This window comes from Cuculus canorus, chromosome 4 (assembly GCF_017976375.1).
Source record: "Cuculus canorus isolate bCucCan1 chromosome 4, bCucCan1.pri, whole genome shotgun sequence".
Taxonomy (NCBI): domain Eukaryota; kingdom Metazoa; phylum Chordata; class Aves; order Cuculiformes; family Cuculidae; genus Cuculus; species Cuculus canorus.
This window is the reverse complement of record NC_071404.1, coordinates 52,778,987-52,799,259: the sequence shown is the minus strand read 5'-3', so window position 1 is coordinate 52,799,259 and position 20,273 is coordinate 52,778,987. Positions and strand designations below refer to the sequence as shown.

The 20,273-nt window shown below is 44.0% G+C and overlaps 2 protein-coding genes across 2 annotated transcripts in view; one reads left to right on the top strand and one right to left on the bottom strand.

Annotated features, from left to right (window-relative positions):
• The window catches only part of MTTP (microsomal triglyceride transfer protein), a 28,925-nt gene extending 21,856 nt beyond the window's left edge, over positions 1 to 7,069 (bottom strand). The window contains exons 1-3 of the mRNA XM_009558549.2: positions 6,894 to 7,069; positions 1,910 to 2,097; positions 1,173 to 1,316 (exon numbers count right to left, since the gene is read on the bottom strand). Coding sequence (XP_009556844.2) covers positions 1,173 to 1,316; positions 1,910 to 2,097; positions 6,894 to 6,954 — 393 coding nt within the window. The 5' untranslated portion in view covers positions 6,955 to 7,069. The remainder of the gene's footprint in view (positions 1 to 1,172; positions 1,317 to 1,909; positions 2,098 to 6,893) is intronic.
• Positions 7,070 to 12,207: 5,138 nt separating this feature from the next.
• Positions 12,208 to 20,273, top strand: part of LOC104055304 (alcohol dehydrogenase 1) — a 44,637-nt gene continuing 36,571 nt past the window's right edge. The window contains exons 1-3 of the mRNA XM_054064669.1: positions 12,208 to 12,250; positions 14,745 to 15,033; positions 16,035 to 16,197. Of these exons, the coding sequence (XP_053920644.1) occupies positions 14,825 to 15,033; positions 16,035 to 16,197 (372 nt within the window). The 5' untranslated portion in view covers positions 12,208 to 12,250; positions 14,745 to 14,824. The remainder of the gene's footprint in view (positions 12,251 to 14,744; positions 15,034 to 16,034; positions 16,198 to 20,273) is intronic.

Below are 20,273 nucleotides of genomic sequence, written 5' to 3'. Positions count from 1 at the left end.
CTATTTCTTTTTATGTTGTGTAAAACTGATGACAAGGCTGAGTCTTAAAGTTACTGAGCAGGCCTGATAGCAGCTGCAATTCATTAGGTTGAGCTGACGGCCAGGGTATGTGCTCAGTGCCTATTTACAGCAGGAGGTAAAGATCCTGCTGGGATAGGGTATCACAGCCCCCTCTGCTCCGCAGAAGAGAAAAGGGAGTGTGACCTTCAACCTTCCCCCTTTTTCACTGCCCGTCTGCCCACGTCCCACCTGCCCACTTGCTCGGGCTGTGGAGGGGAGAGTGAGTCTCTTGGCCTAATGGTCCATCCACAAGTAATGAGAGTGTGAAGAAGGACAGAGTGGAGGCAGGAGCTGCCATGGCTCAAGTCTTGCTGCTGCCTGAGTAGTATGTTGAGTGCAAGGGGACAAGCCAGCAGCTCCCTGGGGAAATAAAGGAGGAGATAGGTTTACTTGATACCCTTCCTGAGCAAGATTGGAACTCTGAGAGCTCTGGGTTAGACATGGGTCCTCCTACAGTGGGACAGTGCTTCATTTACTCTCTCAGGGTAAGCGGTAAAACCCAGGCACACACCAAGATATACCCGCTCACTGTTACTTCTCTTTTGATTTTTGGAGACAGTTCCCAGTAGAGGAGTACATGAAAGGCCGTTTGCTACCAAGTTCATTAATATGGGACCACTGAAACTGCTGGTGACACTGAAGTAAATAAGCAAGCCAGAGAGGTGGGGAAAACAGTCATGCTAAAGCATTTGCTAAGGGTTTAAAGTGATTAACACTGATCTTCACAGACTCAGTATAACCTCTCTCATGACCAAAATTGTATATCTTTTCTGCCATGGATAAAATCCTGGCCTCACTGAAGTCAACAATACAAATCTTACACAGCAATTGTGCATATATCTGCATGTGTGCCCACATATTTGTGGCCGGTCTGCTGTTTACTTCAATACCACCTGATGTTCTCAACGCACAAGAGTCTTGGGCTGGAAGGGCCTCTTGTACGGGTAAATTACCATCTGTTCTAAACTATTGTGCCCTGTATAGGAAGTTAGGCCATGACGCCATATTAAGAACTCTGAGAGCATAGTGAATTGGTAAATTCTCCAAGCCTATAAGAAAAGATTTGTACCAGGTTTCCTCAGGGACTGAATTTTAAAAGATGAGGCTCTTACTTTTCCACGGACTAACTCAAGAACTATTGGCCTTTGTAAAGCTTTCAGATAGTCTTTCCCGATGATCTTCTCTGCGCTTTTTCCTTTGAAGATGTTTTTAGCAGCTGGTCGTTCATTCACATTTTCAACCTGAACATCTCTTATCTAGTAAAGTAAAAACAGAGAAAATTCATATAGAGAGCAGTTTAGCATTGGTCTAGAGTAGGCTGGATAGATTAAATCACCTAATATATCTTTTTCATTTCTTCATTTTCTGTTCTGATTATTAACCTCTCATCATTACTGTGTCTGTTTTCAAAAGAAACCGGCACGCACCACTGGTGAAATAAGTGGCAGAAAAGCTCACCACAAAGCTAAGTACCAAACCCAGTTTGTATTTAGCAAATGTCATAATTTGCAGCTCGAACAGAGGACTTCAGACAACCTATTGCCCCTCAGGCAGGCGCATGGTGCAGGTGCATGCACACCAGTTGTCTGAAGCTGTAGAATCTGTATGAAGCGATTTCAAAATATAGCAGATACTCTGAAGTTATGGCTTATGATGTCAGCTATATTCTTATGAAGTCCTATTCTGTAGGAATCAACTTATCAAAGAAGCTGGTTTTAGTGGATGAGACTAGAGAAGAACAAAAGTTTCAGCTAATCTTCTGAAAACAAGCTCCTCAAGATTAAATTAGCAGTTAGATGAATGCAGAAAAGATTGGGCATGTTTTAAGTTGTCTGATGACATTGATTACCGTAATTTTGATCAACTGGTCATCATCATTTTCAGGATTTCTCCACAAGAGGTTCACATCCACACCAGAAGAAATCCGGTAGCCTGCACTTTTCTGCAGTGATGCTTTCACCTGATCAACATACACTTCAGTGGAATATGCAAATTTATATAGCTTGTCATTATTTAAGCTTGGTCCAGTAGTGTGCCCTGTTTGGAAAGCAAAAACAAAGTGGTTTAGAATTTATCAACTCATATAATCTGTTATTTTCTCTAAAAAACACCTTTATAAAAATTAAAACTTAATTGCCACAAAAGATCCTGCTACCTTTGATTACAGAGGCTGTCTACTGGAGTGGATGGGATTTGTTTGTAATTAAGTTGACACTTATATCAGATATTTAGGACAGATGTGTCCACAAAACCCTTTGTTCTGGCTCTACACTTGAAGAAATAAAAGACAGTCAAATTCTTTACTTTGGAAGGTTAGAATTAGAAATTAATTCAAAATTATTTGCAACTCAAAGTGCTGTAATTCATCATGCAATTTGTGTGCTCAGCAATCTGAAATGCACTGGTGTAATTTGTTGGAGCCCACAGAAATTGACCTCTGCATCTCTTGTACGTTTATTGGGAACCACTGCATTGAGAGCTTTGCTGAGGAGTGACCTGAATGTAATAAAGACATAGGGAAAATACTTTTGAGTTTAAATAATTAAGCCCTTGTTCTTTAAATTAAATAATTGTCCCCATCCCTATGCCTCTGCTGTTAATTGATGTATTGTAACTGACATAAAAGCCGAACTCTAGCATAAATATAGCTTGCATACTCAATTTATGGTGCCATTTCCATCTGCATAAACAACAACTCAGACAGACTGTTCCCTAGGGGTTCAGTTGCACTCTTGTTAGTGTAAATAAAATCTGTAGTAAACAAATTACTTTATTTTTCCTTTATAAAACTACTTAGTACCACATCCATTCCTATCTTCCCTTTCTCTTCTTTAATGCACAGCCATGTGGGGAATGTGGGGCACCAGTGTCACAACTCTCTACCCAGCCTCAGGCACAGGAATTAAGACTATACCCCTGAAATGTGTGGCTAAGGAAAACCAGTTTCTTCTTGAATAACCTTTAAATATTTTATCACAAACGGTACACATAATTTTCAGTACTCCTCTGGCGTAGATGGCTACAAAGGTCTCTTCCAGACAAGAAAAACTGGTGAAATCAGTTTGTAGAGAGAAGAGAAGGGAGAAGCTGACTGTACACAAACTGCTGTTACCTCTGCAAAGTAAATACACATACAGTGACCTTAGGTGCTATTCGTAAGCAGCATGGCACTAGACTCCTGGACCTGAATGCTACACCATTAAATCCACTGGGATTTCTTCATGGAGTTTGGGAGGTGCAAAGCAGAAACAAAAACTTCACAACTGACCTAATCTAAGAAAAGCAAAGTGCTGTCCTCAGAGAGATGCATCACAGTCTCATGACAAGGGCAGAGGTGAGGAGAAGAAGAAAAATCTATCAGAACATCTCAGACAAATTCTTGAGCTTGCTGCAATGTCATCAGTGTGTTCGAAGTCCCTTGCAGAGAATCAACAGGCTATCTTGGTTTACGTCATGTACTTCAGTGTTTTATTTGACTCTGCTAATTAAATTTCAAATCACTGCACTGGCAAAAAGGCAAGCCAAGGTATTTTCTTATTTCACTCTCAGATTTTAAATCCCATTTAGGTAGGTGCACAGAGTAGTTTCAACACAGCTGTACAGATATGTGCCTGAAGAGTCCAAATATCCCTTTTTTTAAGGTTTTGCCCACTTGCTTCCCCTGTTCACTCAGATGTCATAGCAGTAGGCTAAGGCCAGCTTCAAGGAATCTTCCCGTGAGGAAAAATGGTGACCCCACGAAGTTTGGTCTGCAAGCTGCATAAATTGGCAAAATTACACAGAACTAAACTGACTGACACTTTATGCCAGCTGGAGATGCAGTGCAGAGACATTGGTAATCCCAGAGGGCGCAGTCTGTTTGCATGTGAGAGCTTGAAGCTCTGACTATTGATTTTTTTACAAGGAGGATGAAGTATTAATGTTGGTATAACTAAGCTCTTCAGGTTTCGCATGTCTTGTGTCTCTGCTTCAAAAAACAGTCACCAAGAGGCACACAACCCTTCCGTCAAGTTTACTGTGAATGTTCTAGTCACTTCCCCAACTCTCCTTGCTCCTATCAGCTTTGAAGGTACGGTGCCCTTGGGAGCAGAGGGTACTCAGTGCCTGCCCAGAGATGGCTGTTCCTCTCAGGGACACCCCTGGTTCCTTGCAGGACCTCAGAGCTGGTTGCTTCTTAGTTAGAAATGTCCTTCATTTGCAGTAGAAATGGCAGTCCTATTGATTTAGTATCGGCTGAGATTTTAGGAATGCCACACACTAAGTGCTTTCTAAACAAAGAAGGTGACACAGTCCCACCTAAAGATAAAAGGTGAGGGAAAAGCACAACCAGGAAAAATTATCTAGGTGCTGAGAAACATGTGCCATGTTACTTAAGGTGAATGTTTGTAGTTTTGCTCCTTCTCTCTTTTCAGTTAAAAGCACCTTTCACCTATCCTCTTCATTTTCCCACAGCTCATCCCACATCTTTTTTTCCTTTTGCAGGAGTTCCTTCTCTCTTCCTCCCTTTTAACATTCACTAGTCCCCACCTACAGAAGAGCTGTTCTCTCTTGAAGGAAACAGATGAGCCAATGGTGCAGAAGCTTCTTGAAAGTGTCATGGAAGAGATAGATAAGTGGAAAGTATTTCTGGGAGCTAGAGGAATATTAGGTTCTGAAAGCTTCCACCATTTCATATCTGGAAAATGCTGCAAGAGCCAGGGCAGAAGATGCCTTTAGTTGCAAGGCTTGTTTCACTGATGGAAAAGGGTGGTCAGCAGTGGGTCATAATAAGAGAAGCAGCAGGGATGAGGCAGTGTTGAAGACAGTCCCAAAGAGTTAGCACATACTCCAGTGGAAATGGGGAAGCTAAGAGAGATGATTAAATAGCTTGGTCAGTTTGAGAGGCAAGAGGTATATTGGTGGCTGAGGGACAGACATACAATGTCACTGCCCAGTATCAGTATTCAAAGAGTGGACCTAAATTGTCATGCCATCTTGCATGAAGAAAACACCAGCACTATTTAAAAAGAACACCTTTCTGTAAGAAACGTTTCTTAACGCCACCACCCCTGCTTGCAGAAGCTCTTTCCTTTGTATTCATAGCACAGCATTGGGATCCTTGCTGCCCATACAGCCATTGCCTTTTCAGATGATGGCAAATGTCCCACTGACTGATAAGGGGGAAAAGATAGACATAAAGACTGCAATCGGTGCTGCACTCTTGGGGCCAGAAGTGCCTGCTTTCAAGGTGGAGTGCATAACACATAGTTTGACTGGTAATGTTAAGTGTCTGTCATTAAGGGTAATATGCCAAGTCTATAATTAAATCATGATACTGTATAATACAGAAGGTTACACTGCCTGAGTAGAGACAGCTGTCAAGTCCTGTGCCTTTTATTAATACACATGGCATGCACAGTATGTGTGTCTCTAACTAATTGCTGGCTCTACCTTCATAAATTATATTTGCCACTGTTTCTGATACCGGATAGCTTTAAAAAGCAAAACCCATCTGCTTCTTTGAAAATGTTTTTCAAGTGGAACTGCAGGAGGAAGCTTTCACGTGCACTGATCTAGCTGACTTAAAAGAAAAGAATATTCGTCCAATATTTCTAAAGGCAGCATGGCCTGGTAGAGAGGTAAAACACTCATCCTAATCCCAGCTCTGTCACTGAGGCACTAAGTGGCCTTTGGGCCAGTAATTTAGCTCTTAATCTCTCTGCACAAGGGAGAGATGAGACCTAGCAGAGCTGAAGAGAGGACTAATTAATGAGAAAATGCTTGCTCAGTACCCTGGGGATGTAAAGTGACAAGCAAATACTACTTCACTTCAAGAAGGAGCTTTGCTTAATTGATATTAAAAGAAAGCTGGGAAAAGCAGACACCAGAAATGTGGCACATTGGTATCTAGCCACAAATGTTATTTGGCAGTCTCATTAAATGCCCTCATAGTTAGAGGAACTGCCTGCAAACTTCTCTGCTTTATAACTCCTGTCATAAGGGTATGGAGGTATGGAAGAAAGTTGCTGCTCTGTGCTTACACAGAGACAGTGTCCTGGATCCCGTGCAGGGAGCAGGTGGAGGCACCCGTGAGAGATCCTCAACAGCCTTTTTAAGTTTAACCTAGGAAGGCATGCCCTCTCTGCTCCTCATCATGATGAGGACACCCTCATTAAACTAAAAACTAGGTGTCAGCTCATGTGTTTTAAGGTTGCTTGAAGTTAATGCCAGGTTGTACATGGAGTGCCACCACTAAAGACATCTTTTCTTCCTTCATACACTGGAAGGAAGCAAGCACTACTGAAGCAAGTAGTCTCTAGATTTGAAACCCTTGGGCTTTGTCAGGACACCTGAGTAAGGCCCTACTCCCAGGGCTTGTGCAGACATCCAGGTTTTCACGACTTACTGTAGAGCAAGTTCCTCATGAAATTAATGGGACACTTATAATTGACCTCAGCGGTAGCTGAGTCTACTCCAAAGCTGAAATCTGGAGAGCCCTGAGCCCTTCCCGACTCTGCTCCACCAGAGCACTTCCGTGTGTTTAACTTTTGGGCATGTGAATAGTCCCTTTCAAGTCAGTGCCCCCGCAGCATGTCCTGACTAAGCAAGGTCAAGATCCCCAGTCTCCTGGCTCACACCGCTGGCCCTGTGCACCTTAAAACATTGTCTGTTCCATCCCTCTGCTGACATGAATGCTACAAGCACTTAAGTCTTTGTGATCACCAACTGCATTTTGCACTACATAGGTACAGACAAGTAAAGACGACCAATTTTTATGCAAAACAGATCTGCATACACACACTGATTACACCTTTGCTGAGTCAAGAGCTGAACCAAGCCCAATACAGACCTACCTTTAACAGAGGCTGAGTAGGTGGAAATGATGCAAAGGAACAGCACAGTAAGAAGAATCATGGTGCACTCCCCCAAGCCCCTGACTGCAGCATGAAGTGTAAGAGCCTCCAAGGAGTGAGCTGCTGAGAGTGGATAGGCGCTTGCAGAGAGAGCTGCTGGGTGGCCACACTGTTTATCTAGATGTAGTAAAGGTCAGGTTCCAAATTCCGCACTCAGGTACTAAGTTCATCAAAGGACTTCCAGTTAATTATTAAGAACTAAGGTAACTGCTGGTCTCTACCCCATTTTATCAATTGCCTCAGCTTTCATTTTTGAATACTGAGACCACACAGACATATTTCTGAGCCCACTTTCAGTGCCAGGAGAACAGGGAGCTCCTACCACTCCTCCTCTGTATGAACGAAAGGGCATTCAGGCCTGTTGCTGCCAGGGCCAGATCCTGTCACTGTCTCCACTGTGTTCTATCAACTCTGTGAGAGACCCAGAGGCAGACACTTTTTAAGAGTCTTCCTGGAAGCAGAAGTACATGGGATTTTTCAGCGTCCTCCCAAAAAGCGATGCTACTTTGCTACAGAGACTCAGATGCAATGCCAGTTCCTGCTATTTGGTATCACAAAAAATAAATTCTCTTTCTTTCAGCAGCCCCAGCCCGTGTATCAATCACATCATTGGAGTGGCAGAAGTTAGAGACTGAAAAGATGAGACAAACCAGCCATTCTGTCCCACCTCAGTGAAGATTACCTGCTTGGCTAGGTCTAGGAGGAGGGCAAATCCAGCCCCACTTCTCACTTCTGTTTTCCCTTTGTCTCATGCTCACTTCACCACCTTTGCCGATAAGCCCCTGTCTGACTATCCCACGTGCTTCCCCATTTCTTCTGAGAGTAAATCCCAGGCCATCTCACACTAAGTCTCTAGGCCACAGGGCTCACTAAAGGACCTCCTTGTCCCTCAGGTGACAGTGGGATAGTAGGTCACCCCCATTCCTCAGCACCCACTGGATGTCACAGACAGTGAGAGAACACTCCCCCAGCATACAAAGCCTCCCAGGCTATGTGGGGAGGGACGATGTGGTTCTGCTTGTAGAGGAGGCATGCCCATGAGCCATCACTATGCCCTCTAGCTCCACTTCCAGACGCGGCTTTAAGACTGTGAACACCCTGATTGAACCAGTGCTGCCCCAGGCTGTGTTTAGCTGCTCCCAGCACCCCATTTCCACAAGCAGCTCCTCTGTATTAGTGAAGAATTGTAAGGTGAGAACTATCTTTGCCTTAGGTGATATAAACACCTCCTTCTTTGTTGCCCTATGGTAAAAGAGAAGAAGAGTACCATGGATGTCAAATGTCACCCAGCAGTGGGAAACAACAGGTACAGGCAGATGCTCCTCACTGGCACTCATCTCTCTGCATCTTCTGAAGGTCCCTCCAGATTTCTCCATGTGTAGTGTGTGTATGCACATGAGAGGGAGGAGATCAGCAGGAAACCCTGGGGACCGCCACCGTGTCTTCCCACTTGGTGGTTATTCACACTGCTTCCCCAGCACAGGCTGTGACAGGCTCCTGACTTCAAGAGGCTGAGTCAGAGGAGATCCAGCTGATCCTTTTGCTGTGTTTGGTGAACAAGGGCCTTGCCAGGCTTTCTGTGCTTTTTTGAAAAACTTAAGGACACTAGCTGTGTGCCAAACCAACTCTGGAGAGAGATAGAGATCAGAGGTATGGGCCCTGCTTTGGAAATGCAGTGTTCATGCTTCACTCACAGGGAAGAGTTGATGTTGATCTGAAACCTGAAGAAGAGCAATTGTCAGCTTCTTATGCTTTTGGGACACAGGAAATTTATTTCTTCCTCAAAATAAAGTTATTTTGTAAAAGGCCTCTCTTAGATACTAGAAGATCAGAGGCCAGATCTGTTAAATGAGTACATCTCTTTGGACACCAGTATAGTAGTGCCACTTATAGGTCTAAGGATGTAGCCACGATGTAGAGAAATAGTGTACGCATATTTCCACGTGCAGATACATAAATACACCTACATACATACTTATAACACATACTTGGTATATTTTTCAAACGTCTTTAAAACAGGAGGCCTTAGCCTCACCTCAGTTATACCCAGAGTAAATCAGCAGTGATTTCCTTGAAGTCAATTACACCAGTGAAAAAAGTGTTGCGCCCACCAAAGTCCATTACACGCAGAGGTTGCAGGATCAGCCTCTAATGTTCACTTCACGCCATGCTGGCATATGTGCTGGGGTCAAAGTATTACTGTTGCTGCACATATTACAGAGTCCAAACTATAAGTTTCGTATCTTTATACACCTAATAAAACTAATGAGATTTCCTCACATCCTCTGAGGTCAACAAAATGGTTTTGTCTCCTCTTCACAAGAGAAATAGTGTGCAGATCTTGGTTTTCAACTCAAACTTTCTGCTATGTGCATCAAAGCACCCTAGTCCATCTTTAACCTTCAGGTGGTCTCTGGGTGCTCCAGCTCCTACTGTTTCTCTCGATGAATAAGACAACCCCCATTTCTGCCACGGGGACAGAGGGAGGGACATGCACAGCCAAGCCACTGGCTAAAGGTGAGTTTTGCTTGTCACTCATGTCCTAAGCTTTGCCTCAAGGGTGTCGCAATCAGACCTGGCCCACAGGGAGTGATGTCTCAGTCCACACCTGAGCCTCCACAGAGGATCTTTTTTCCTCTATCCATACTCTGCCTCTTGATTCACAGTGCTGTTTGCACAAAAAGCTTCAATGTTCAGTTTTAAACTATGGGGTATTTAGTTTGTTTTGTTGCTGGGGGAAACTCACTATTTGAATGAGCATCTTGAGAAGTCATGTTATGGATTTATCAAAATAATGAAATTCAGTTAGACAGCTCTTTCTCAATATTACCAGCTGCTCTGGTCTTCATTTTGCTTTGTCATTACTTGGCACTTCACAGACTTCAGAGAACATTGCATTATCCTGCATTGGTGTTTGAGGACACAAGAATCGTCCACTTTTGAAAGCAAAATAGGAGAAAAATAAGTTTATAAACCAAAATCTGTAAGCAGTTTCTTCATTCTAAGAAAAAAACACATCTTTCTAAAAAAGCAATCAAACAAGCAAATGGGCTTCTATCGGTAACCAGTTTGCAGCCTTTTAATGACCAAAGGAAAATGAAGGCTTCTTCATGGGGACAGTGGCACATTTGGACATATGTGATGCTGGTGTGTAAAGATAGGTATTAATAGTAACACAAGTGAGGTTTTAAATAGATACTAGCAAAAGCAAATGCAAATCTAGCTATTTTTAAGGTAACATGGGGAACAGGAATCACAAATGAAATCGAATATTACAGCAAATATTAAATATAAACAGCAGTTAGAGGTCAGTGTCTTACTATAGTGACACTATACAGTTTTGTGACTTTAACATAGCCATGGTAAACCTGAAACCAGCACTAAAACTGAAAGAGTGTGTATATCTGGAACCAATGAAATTTGAGATAAACATTCATGCAAATGAAAAGGGTATTATGGTAGCACACACTCATATGTTTGCTAACTTCATGTGCCTCACTAACCAGGGGCAAACAGATATCTACATACTTAGGCTTCCCAAAATATATTTTTCTCATATATTATAATCCCAGTCTCCAGAACTGACTCCTGTACCAGGGCAGCATTCTTTCATGGAGCTGTGTGAAGGCAAAAGAACGTCGCCATTGACACTAAAGTTTAAAATGCTAATTGGTGGAGGACTTTAAAAATTGAAGCGTGAAGGCGCATACCCCTTTTTAGAGGGCAGAGGGAACACAGCATTGCTGGGAGACCTTTGGAGCTGGAAATCTGCTCTGAGGAATGTCACCACTTAAAAATACTTCACTGGCCCCTGTGTGAACTCAGCAGTGTCATCAAAACCGTCAGATAAAAAAAAAGGTTTTCTTACTTTTATTCCCTCTTAATCCCATGGAGCCACCAAAAACCCTAAGGGAGGAGTGCAGCTTTCCTCACAATTTGCATTAGCACCCCAGTGTGTGTTCCAGCTGGTTTCAAATCAGTCGGCTCATCTGTGTACCTGCCTGTGAGGTCAGGCCCTAAAGGTCCCTCAAGCCTGACCACGGCACCCACATTCACGTCACTCGCTCCGCTGCCATGGCAGAGCCGAGAGTGGCAGACACTGACAGCCAAACCCAGCTCGTCAGCGTCTGCTGCAAGGAACGAGGCTAAAATGAAAGGCCACCCAAGCCAGGACCAATCCCCAAGTGCATTTGTTATGGTTGTAGCTTTGATACCACGCTGAATGGAGCAGTTGTCACACCAGAAGGGACCTGGACAAGCTGGAGAAGTGGGCCTGTGTGAATTTCATGAGGTTCAACAAGGCCAGGTGCAAAGTCCTACACCTGGGTCAGGGCAATCCCTGATTTCGGTACAGGATGGGGGATGATGGGATTGAGAGCAGCCCTACAGAGAAGGACTTCCGGGTGCTGATTGATGAGAGGCTTGACATCAGCCCGCAGTGTGCGCTTGCAGCACAGAAGGCCAACTGTATCCTGGGCTGCATCAAAAGAAGCGTGGCCAGCAGGTCGAGGGAGCGGATTCTACCCCTCTATTCCTCTCTTGTGTCCAGTTCTGGAATCCGCAACATAAGACGGATATAGAATTGTTGGAACAGGTCCAGAGGAGGACTACAAGACCAAAGGGCTGAAGCACCTCCCATACGAGGACAGGCTGAGTCCGTCTTGTTCATCTAGACAAGAGAAAGCTCCAAGGAGACCTTGTAGCAACCTTCCAGTACCTGAAGGGGCTGCAGGAAAGCTTGGGAGGAACTTTTTACAAGCACATGAAGTTATACAATGAGGGGGAATCGCCTTAAATCGGAAGGGGGAAGATTTAGACTGGGCATTAGGATGAATTTCTTCACGGTGAGTGTGGTGAGGCACTGGCACAGATTGCCCAGGGAAGCTGTGGATGCCCCATCCCTGGAGGTGTCCAAGGCCAGGTTGGATGGGGCCTTGGGCAGCCTGGGCTGGTAGGAGGTGTCCCTGCCCATGGCAGGGGGGTTGGAACTGGATGGGCTTTAAGATCCTTTCCAACCCAAACCGTTCTATGATTTCTATGACTGGAAGCCAGCTAAAGCCAAAGCTAACCCAGAACACACCAACCAGTGTAACCCCACACGGCCTGGCGGTACAGGGGCGAGACCAACCCCCACCGCGAACAACTCCGTGGGGAGGGCGGGGCCCGGCAGCGCCACGTGACCGCCGCCCGCGGCTCGCCGGGATTTGTAGTCTCGCTCGGGCAGCGAGGCGCGCGTGCGCTCGGGGGTGGTTGTTCCTCCTCCCCCCTCCCTGTCCTGCGCGTGGCGCGGCTCGCGGGTACGTTGCGCCTTCCTTCCATCCCTCTCCCTCCGCGCGCCTTGTCTGTTACCTTGAGGGGGGAGGAGGGGCCGCGGGTTTCCTCTCTGTGGGGGCAGTGGGGCAGTGGCCGCCTGTGGGGTCACACACAGGTTGGGTGGGGCCTTGGGCAGCCTGATCTAGTGGGAGGTGTCCCTGCCCGTGGCGGGGATTGGAAGTGAGTGGGCTTTAAGGTCCCTTTCAACCCAAACCAGAATTCTGTGAAGTTCTGTGAATTAAGATTTTTGAAGGACACACCAGAGGGATGGGGTGTCATCCAAAGGGACCTGGACAGGCTGGAGAAGTGGGTCTTTGTGAGCCTCATGAAGTTCAACAAGGCCAAGTGCAAGGTCCCATATCTGGATCGGGGCAATCCCCAGTTTCAGTACAGGATGGGCGATTATGTGATTGAGAGCAGCCCTGCAGAGAAGGACTCGGGGGTGCTGGTTGACAAGAAGCTCGACATTGAGCCGGCAGTGTGCGCTCACAGCCCAGAAGGCCAACTGTGTCCTGGGCTGCATCAAAAGAAGCGTGGCCAGCAGGGCGACGGGGGTACTTCTGCCCCTCTATTCTGCTCCTGTGAGACCCCACCTGGAGCATTGTGTCCAGTTCCAGAATCCAACATAAGAAGAATATGGAACTGTTGAAACAGTTGGAAGATGATCCTCTGTTACAAGGACAGGCTGAGGGAGGGGAGTTTGACTTGTTCGGCCTGGAGAAGAGAAGGCTCTGAGCAGATCTTGTAGCGACCTTCCAGTACCTGAAGGGGCTACAAGAAAGCTGGGGAGGAACTCTTTACAAAGGCTTGTAGTGACAGGATGAGGGGTAGTGAGTATAAACTGGAGAGGAGCAGATTTAGTCTAGACATAAGGAAGAATTTATTCACAATGAGAGTGGTGAGGCACTGGGACAAGTTGTCCCGTCCCTGGAGGTGTTCAAGGCCAGGCTGGATGGGGCCTTGGGCAGCCTGGTCTGGTGGGACATGCCCCTACCCATGGCACGGGTTGGAACTAGATGATATTTAAGGTCCCTTCCAACTCAAACCATTCTATGATTCTATCTGCATGTGTCTATATGTACGCACAGAGATGTGTGTATGGAGCTTGGTATCTGCGGGCCCTGCAGTGGCTGCAGGCGTGCACACCCCACACAAGGCCACTCCATTCCACTTGGCACCCGCCAGCATCCCCACCCCTGGCTAAACAGCCCAGACAGGGAAACTGGGGTCCGGGAGCTAAAATACTTAGAATCATAGAATGTCCGTAGTTGGAAGGGACCCACAAGGATCATTGAGTCCAACTTAGTATCCAGCCAGGACGGATGCCTATGCTAGAACCAGAGCGGAGCTGGCAGGGGTAATAGAAGACCTTTTAGCAACGGTCCACAGTTAAGTTTGAATCATCTTCCCTTCCACAACCCCTGCTCTGAAACTCTCCCTCTTCCCATGGGACAGCTGAATGCGTATGCAGAAGCCATAGCTTTCACAGCTGCTGTGCCCAACATGACAGTTTAATGGATAACGGACACCAACAACGTCATAGAATCATCAGATAGTTTGGGTTGGAAGAGACCTTAAAGATCATCCAGTTCCACCCCACCCCCCAGCCACCTCCCCTATGGGCAGGGACGCCTCTGACTGGATCAGGCTGGTCAAGGCCCCATCCAGCCTGGCTTCTGGTTTTCTGGTGGTTTGTATGTTTCCCAGCTCTTCTGTTCCTGAAGAACCTGGGGGCTGGTTTTTTTCTGCACTTTGACTCTCTAGTGAAGTAGTTATCTTTGGAAAACAATGCCACTGTTGCAAACAGGGGAGCTACTAGTAGGAAAAGATAGTACTTGCCATTGAATAGGAGAGAGTTCAATTGTAATTGATTGGAATGCAGATCATTTTGCTGAGTAACAATTTAGTCTGTTCAAGTTATTTGCTGTGCTTTGCCTGCTAACAGTGTCCGTCATCAGTGGTTGGCCAGGATCTTTGGTTCTCAGAAGAAATAAAAGTCAATTTTGGTAGGATACATCTTGTTCACACTTCCCCCTGTCCCCTCCAAAGTGGTTTTAGTCTCTTTAATGTATTTCTCTAACATGCTGCCGTAGTTATATTGCAAGATACCTCTACAGTTTCTTCGGTGTGTATATTTGAGAATAGTTTGTGTACACATAGTAGTACTGCTAATATTTTTTTTTTAATGTTTAATCTGGTATGATTTCCTGCTTTTATGCAGTTGTGTTTTCACAGTTTTTAATTGGAAACTGTTGAAACCCGCAGATGTAGCGGACAGAGTTTTAGACATCATCTGAATGCAGGCCATAATCTCTCTAGTATTTTATGTGTTATTGTTCAAAGCCAGTAACCCAGCTTTAAAGAAAAAAAAGGCCACATCTTATTTATTAATTTTTGTTTATTTTTGCTGTAGAGTGACATTTGTTCCAATTGAACTTCTTGTTAATAACACTTATACTATTGTTTTGTTTCTTACAGAATTGGTGAGGGAAAAGCTTGCTTTTAACGAATGTTTATCACGTATTGAGAAACAAATCATTAAACCCAGCCAAAAGCTAATGTCGTCAGAAATGCCGAAAGAAAGTCTAGAGGTGCCAACAGAAAATACCGTGTTCCCTGAAGTTCCTGATGTGAAGTCAAGTGACAGTCCAGTAGAGAGACAGGAGGGAGGCTCAGACAAGGAAGAATGTCTTGAGCCTTTGTCCAAGAGGCAACGGAAGAAGCTATTGAAGCAGAAACAGTGGGAAGAACAGAAAGATCTACGGAGGTATGGTTGGCAAAATAGCTTTCCTGGGACCATATGTAGTATTTAGTGTTAAAAATGATAATGTGTAAGTAGAATTTGCATGAATTACCAAATCTAGGTAGTTGAACCAGTTTTCTCCCAGCTCTGTTTAAAGCAGTAGTCAGGGTACTGCATTTGCGTATGAAAAAGCTGTAAAGATAAGTATCCTCTCTTCATACTGGAAATGTTCCTTAACTTGAAAGATGTCAGCAGGGATTCAAACTTGCATGGTTTTGGTTTGTCAGAAGGAAGAAGTAATGTGTGGCCTTGTTCCTTTCTGAGTGGGCTGCGCTGTCTTTCCATAGTGCTGTCGGACTTGTGAATCTTAGACAAGAGTGTGAATAAAAAAAATTCTTTTGCCATGTGAAAAGTTGTGCTGTAAGTTACCTTGACTTAGAATCTGTTAAAATAGTTCTGGAAGACGATGAGCTGCTATATTATTCTGTTGTTGAGAGAAAGCCTATCTGGAAATGAGTTGGTCATGGTTTATCCTTGTCCTGCTGAGTGCAAAGTGTTCCTTTCCCAAGGCAGTGGCTGTTGAAGTTACTGTCTCTTGAAATTTGATCTCCCAACTGCCTGCTGCCATCTGCGGGAACAGGAAAAGAAACAATTGCTTTAAGAAGCCTTTTGAAAAACTGTTCAGTGAAACAGGAGGTAAATTGCTTTCCATGTACTGATTCTGGTACATTTTGTCAATCTTTTTGCTTGTTTTCTGTTTTGAGACCTGACTTAAAGCACCTTTAAATCTAAGAGACTCCCACTATTGACTTCGTTGAATTTGTGTTAGATGTTGGTCTTTTAGGTGTATACAGAACTTCATAGAGACGGGTTACGTGTTTCATGCTGGTATCAGCCTAGCGTGAATGCAAGCAACAGGAAGAGTTTAAACTTACTGCAACCATGGGACAACCACCTTGATCATAAGAGTATGCATTTATGTGCTTAACGTGTACCTCAGCAGATTTTTTTGTTTGTTTATTTAGGCAGAAACGAAAAGAAAAACGCCAAAAGAGAAGACTAGAACGTCAGTCAAAATTGGACACCAATAACGAAGGGAATGACAGAAAGCGTATGCGAAGGGAAGTTGTTCCTAGTACGCTTCGGCTCATTGTGGACTGTAGCTTTGATGACTTGATGGTGCTAAAGGTGAAACAAACTTATCCATTACAAACAAATGTTGAAAGATTCTCCAGTGACAGTGTTGATTCAATGTTAGAGTACAAAAACTGGAGAGCAGCTTTCAGAGGACAGTTAGCATGTTTAAGATTGTGATGACTCCCAAGACCCACTTACATCAGTTGCTGAACTTTTTAGGGTTTGGAATGTACATTTATGTAAGCTTGTCAAAGGTTTTGTTTGCCTTCACGGAGAGGTGATATGTTGTTTTGATTGCCAAAACAGGAATATAGAAACAGTTTATGCTTTATGTGCACCATGAAGTTAGATGCAGTTTGCCTCAGAATGACTTTGCTAGAGGGGCTGCAGATGCCACATCCAGTTACTTTCTCTTCCAAAGTGTACCTGAGGCTCCCAACTGTGCTGGTAACTTATCTGTGGAAATCGGAATTTTGCGCATTATTAGTATACTAAGCTTTTATTTTCTCAGTCACATGAGAGGCAGTTGGGATGGGAGGATGCTGTTCAGCCCATCTCTCCAATTTTAGAATGGATGACAGAATGGGTGAGATGATTGCAGGATAAGTAAATATTAGAAAGATCAGCATGATACCATGAGATCAATGATACAATGATCAGCATGAGACCAATGGGATGAGGTTTAACAAGGCCAAATGCCGGGTCCTGCACTTGGGGCACAACAACCCTATGCAGCGCTACAGACTGGGGGAAGAATGGCTGGAGAGCTGCACAGAAGAGAAGGACCTGGGGGTGCTGGTTGACAGCCGACTGAACATGAGCCAGCAGTGTGCCCAGGTGGCCAAGAAGGCCAACGGCATCTTGGCTTGTATCAGAAATGGGGTCACCAGCAGGTCCAGGGAGGTTATTCTCCCTCTGTACTCAGCACTGGTGAGACCGCATCTCGAGTACTGTGTTCAGTTCTGGGCCCCTCACCACAAGAAGGATGTTGAGGCTCTGGAGCGTGTCCAGAGAAGAGCAACAAAGCTGGTGAGGGGGCTGGAGAACAAGTCTTATGAGGAGCGGCTGAGAGAGCTGGGGTTGTTTAGCCTTGAGAAGAGGAGGCTGAGGGGAGACCTTATTACTCTCTACAACTACCTGAAAGGAGGTTGTGGAGAGGAGGGAGCTGGCCTCTTCTCCCAAGTGACAGGGGACAGGACTAGAGGGAATGGCCTGAAGCTCCGTCAGGGGAGGTTCAGGTTGGATATCAGAAAAAAATTCTTCACAGTAAGAGTCATTGGGTACTGGAACAGGCTGCCCAGGGAGGTGGTCGAGTCGCCTTCCCTGGAGGTGTTTAAGGAACGGGTGGATGAAGTACTTAGGGACATGGTTTAGGGAATGTTAGGAATGGTTGGACTCGATGATCCAATGGGTCCTTTCCAACCTTGTGATTCTGTGATTCTGTGATTCTGTGATACCCAGCCAGTGGTCAAGATGCTTGTTGCAGTGTTTTTAGATCAAAATGGCTTTAACTCTAGGAGGAAAGTATGTTAATCTGCAGCCTCCTCTAAGAGCCTCCTGTCTTCGATTTCTGAGGCAGACTTCTTCCCTTCCTTCTGCTGCTGTCAGGGGCTTCACTGCCCTGCAAGACTGCTTGAATTCAAGTTTTTGCAAAGCCCATCTTGAGGCTTGTTGAGTGTATTGCAGTGCATTTGTAGCCATGATGGAGGCTGGTGCTGCTCACCATAAAATTTTGGGGAAGCTCCAGCTGGTGTTTTGGAACTTGGTTCCGGTGCCCCGGAAGAGACTAGAGGACCTCCTTCGTAGTTTTGGAGATGCTGACTGGGTGTCTCCCGCTGAGCTTTATCCTTTGTAGAACAAGTTTCCTCGTTTCTCCTCGTTTCCAAATATTCTTTTTCCTAACAGAGCCCCTGTTAGGCCTGATATAAAACTTGACACTTCTGCAGGTGTTTTAGGAAGGATGAGGCATTGTAAGTGAAGATGGCTGTGGCCTTTAGCAGTGGGATTAATTAGATGCTTTCTCAGGTGTCTGTAAAAACTTGCATTACAATATTGTACTGATAAAGTCTAGTTTACTTGAAGTCCTTTGGAGATACCAAAACATTCTCAAAGCCCTACATGAATCAAAGCAATATAATAATGTTTCATTTTAAAATGGGAATCAGTTATGTTAACAAAACACTGCTTTGAGGGCACTGAGAATTAAGCTATGTAATGTACCTTACAAAACCTCATAATTGGCTAAAAATTAAGTCTGCTGCATTTTAAGTAGTGCTAGTTAACTGCTCTCCAGATTGTCAGTTCAAAATGCTGGAGCCAGCCCTTCAATTATTTGCATTGTTCTGGGGTTCTTCAGGCTAATTATGCATATTTAGTTTTCTTAAATATTAACTGTATATTCTCAGGCTTTTCCCATGAGCAAAAGACTGAGTATTGTCACAGTGGTAAATCTGCTTGATTCCTCAGATTAATTTTGAGTATGTTATTATACGTAATTAAATCATTGAGATTTTTATTGATTCATTTTGTTTGTTTCCTAGAATAGTGCAAATCGCGCACATGCATGGAGGTGCCTAAATACACTTTTGTGGAAGATGCATATGTTTCCTTGTCAGCGTAATCCCTTCACAATGTCAGTTTTTTCTCTCAGGGTCTGCTGTCCTGAGTTAAAAGCTTTGCCAGTTAAAAGCTTCCTTTTTCTCTCTAGCTTGTGACTGGCTCATGGTAAAGCATTTGGTGGTGGTCTGTCTGAAGGACTATGTAAAAACAAATTGTGTTGTATGCAGGATGTTAAGAAGCTTCACAAGCAAATTCAGAGGTGTTATGCAGAAAACCGCAAAGCATTTCATCCTGTGCAGGTAAGTTTAAACAAACTGGGTGCTAACTATTGCCATATACAGAGCAAATGAGAAAGGCAGCTGTGACCCAAGTGAGGAGAACTATAGTAGAAAAAAATGAGCTGCCTCTTCTTCATAGAAAATTAATTCTATTGTAATAGATTAATGTTCAACCCACTCGTTATATAATTCTTCATATATATGAAAAACGATGTGCGTGCGAATGAAGAGTGCCAGATACTGGGGTGCCACTAAAATACTAAAATACTGATACTCAGTTTTATCTGTGACAGTGGGCAAAGAAAAAGTGACTGTAAGTGTTTATTTGTCTTTTATGTAGTGAGTGTATGAATGTGATCTAAATACCACTTTCAGCTAAGGGTAGGAAAATACTTGCATAGAGAGGAAACAAGTAGGCATATTAACATTTCATGGTTTTGTATTTCTTGTTCTTTTTGAAGTTTTACTTGACCAGCCACGGGGGACAGTTGAAAAGTAACATGAATGAAAATGACAAAGGATGGGTGAACTGGAAGGTGAATAATTGTCTACTTATATAAAATGAGAAAAAGAAATCTTGATTATAGTTGCTAACTAGGTTGTTAGTTGTGAAGGACCTGTGCTTTTTCCTCATGTTTTTTTTCCTGAGACATCGGGGCAATAGGATAGTAGAAATAATGTGGAACTCTGTGTTTGAAATTTAACTTAAATAAGCCAAAGAGTGCTTGTCTTGAATCAAGATTTGGGGTTTTTTTCCTTGAAAAACTCCATACATATTGGTTTTCACCTGTTTTTATTGAACGGATTCCGTTCTCTGATAGATTGCTTGATTTAGGCAGTTCTGACTGTCATTTGTCTTGACAGTTGCCTTTTTTTCTTGGCAAAAAATAAGACTCTGAAGTCATGACATGATACTCTTGTGTGCAGCTTGACTTTCTTATGTTCTCAACACTGAAGTGTTCTTTAAATAACTAGCTTGTCTTGTGGTCAAACTCATGCTGGTGTTTTCTTTGCAACTCCCTGTTAAACCAGAATTCCAAGAACTTTAAAAGAAGAGCACTTTGCATAAATAAAAACACTTGTACTTTCAGCATGTCTTGTGCGATAGCTGCTTTGCAAAGGCATAGCATAAACCTATCAAACAAGTGATGTTGACTAAGCATTTACGTCTGGTTTTGATTTTTTTAGAAAGGTGGACTTGAAAATTATTTGGATCACTAGGAGAAATATGGTAACATTTAAAGGGAACTGCAAGGACTTAAGGTTTTGTAAAGTTCTTTTGGAGTTTCA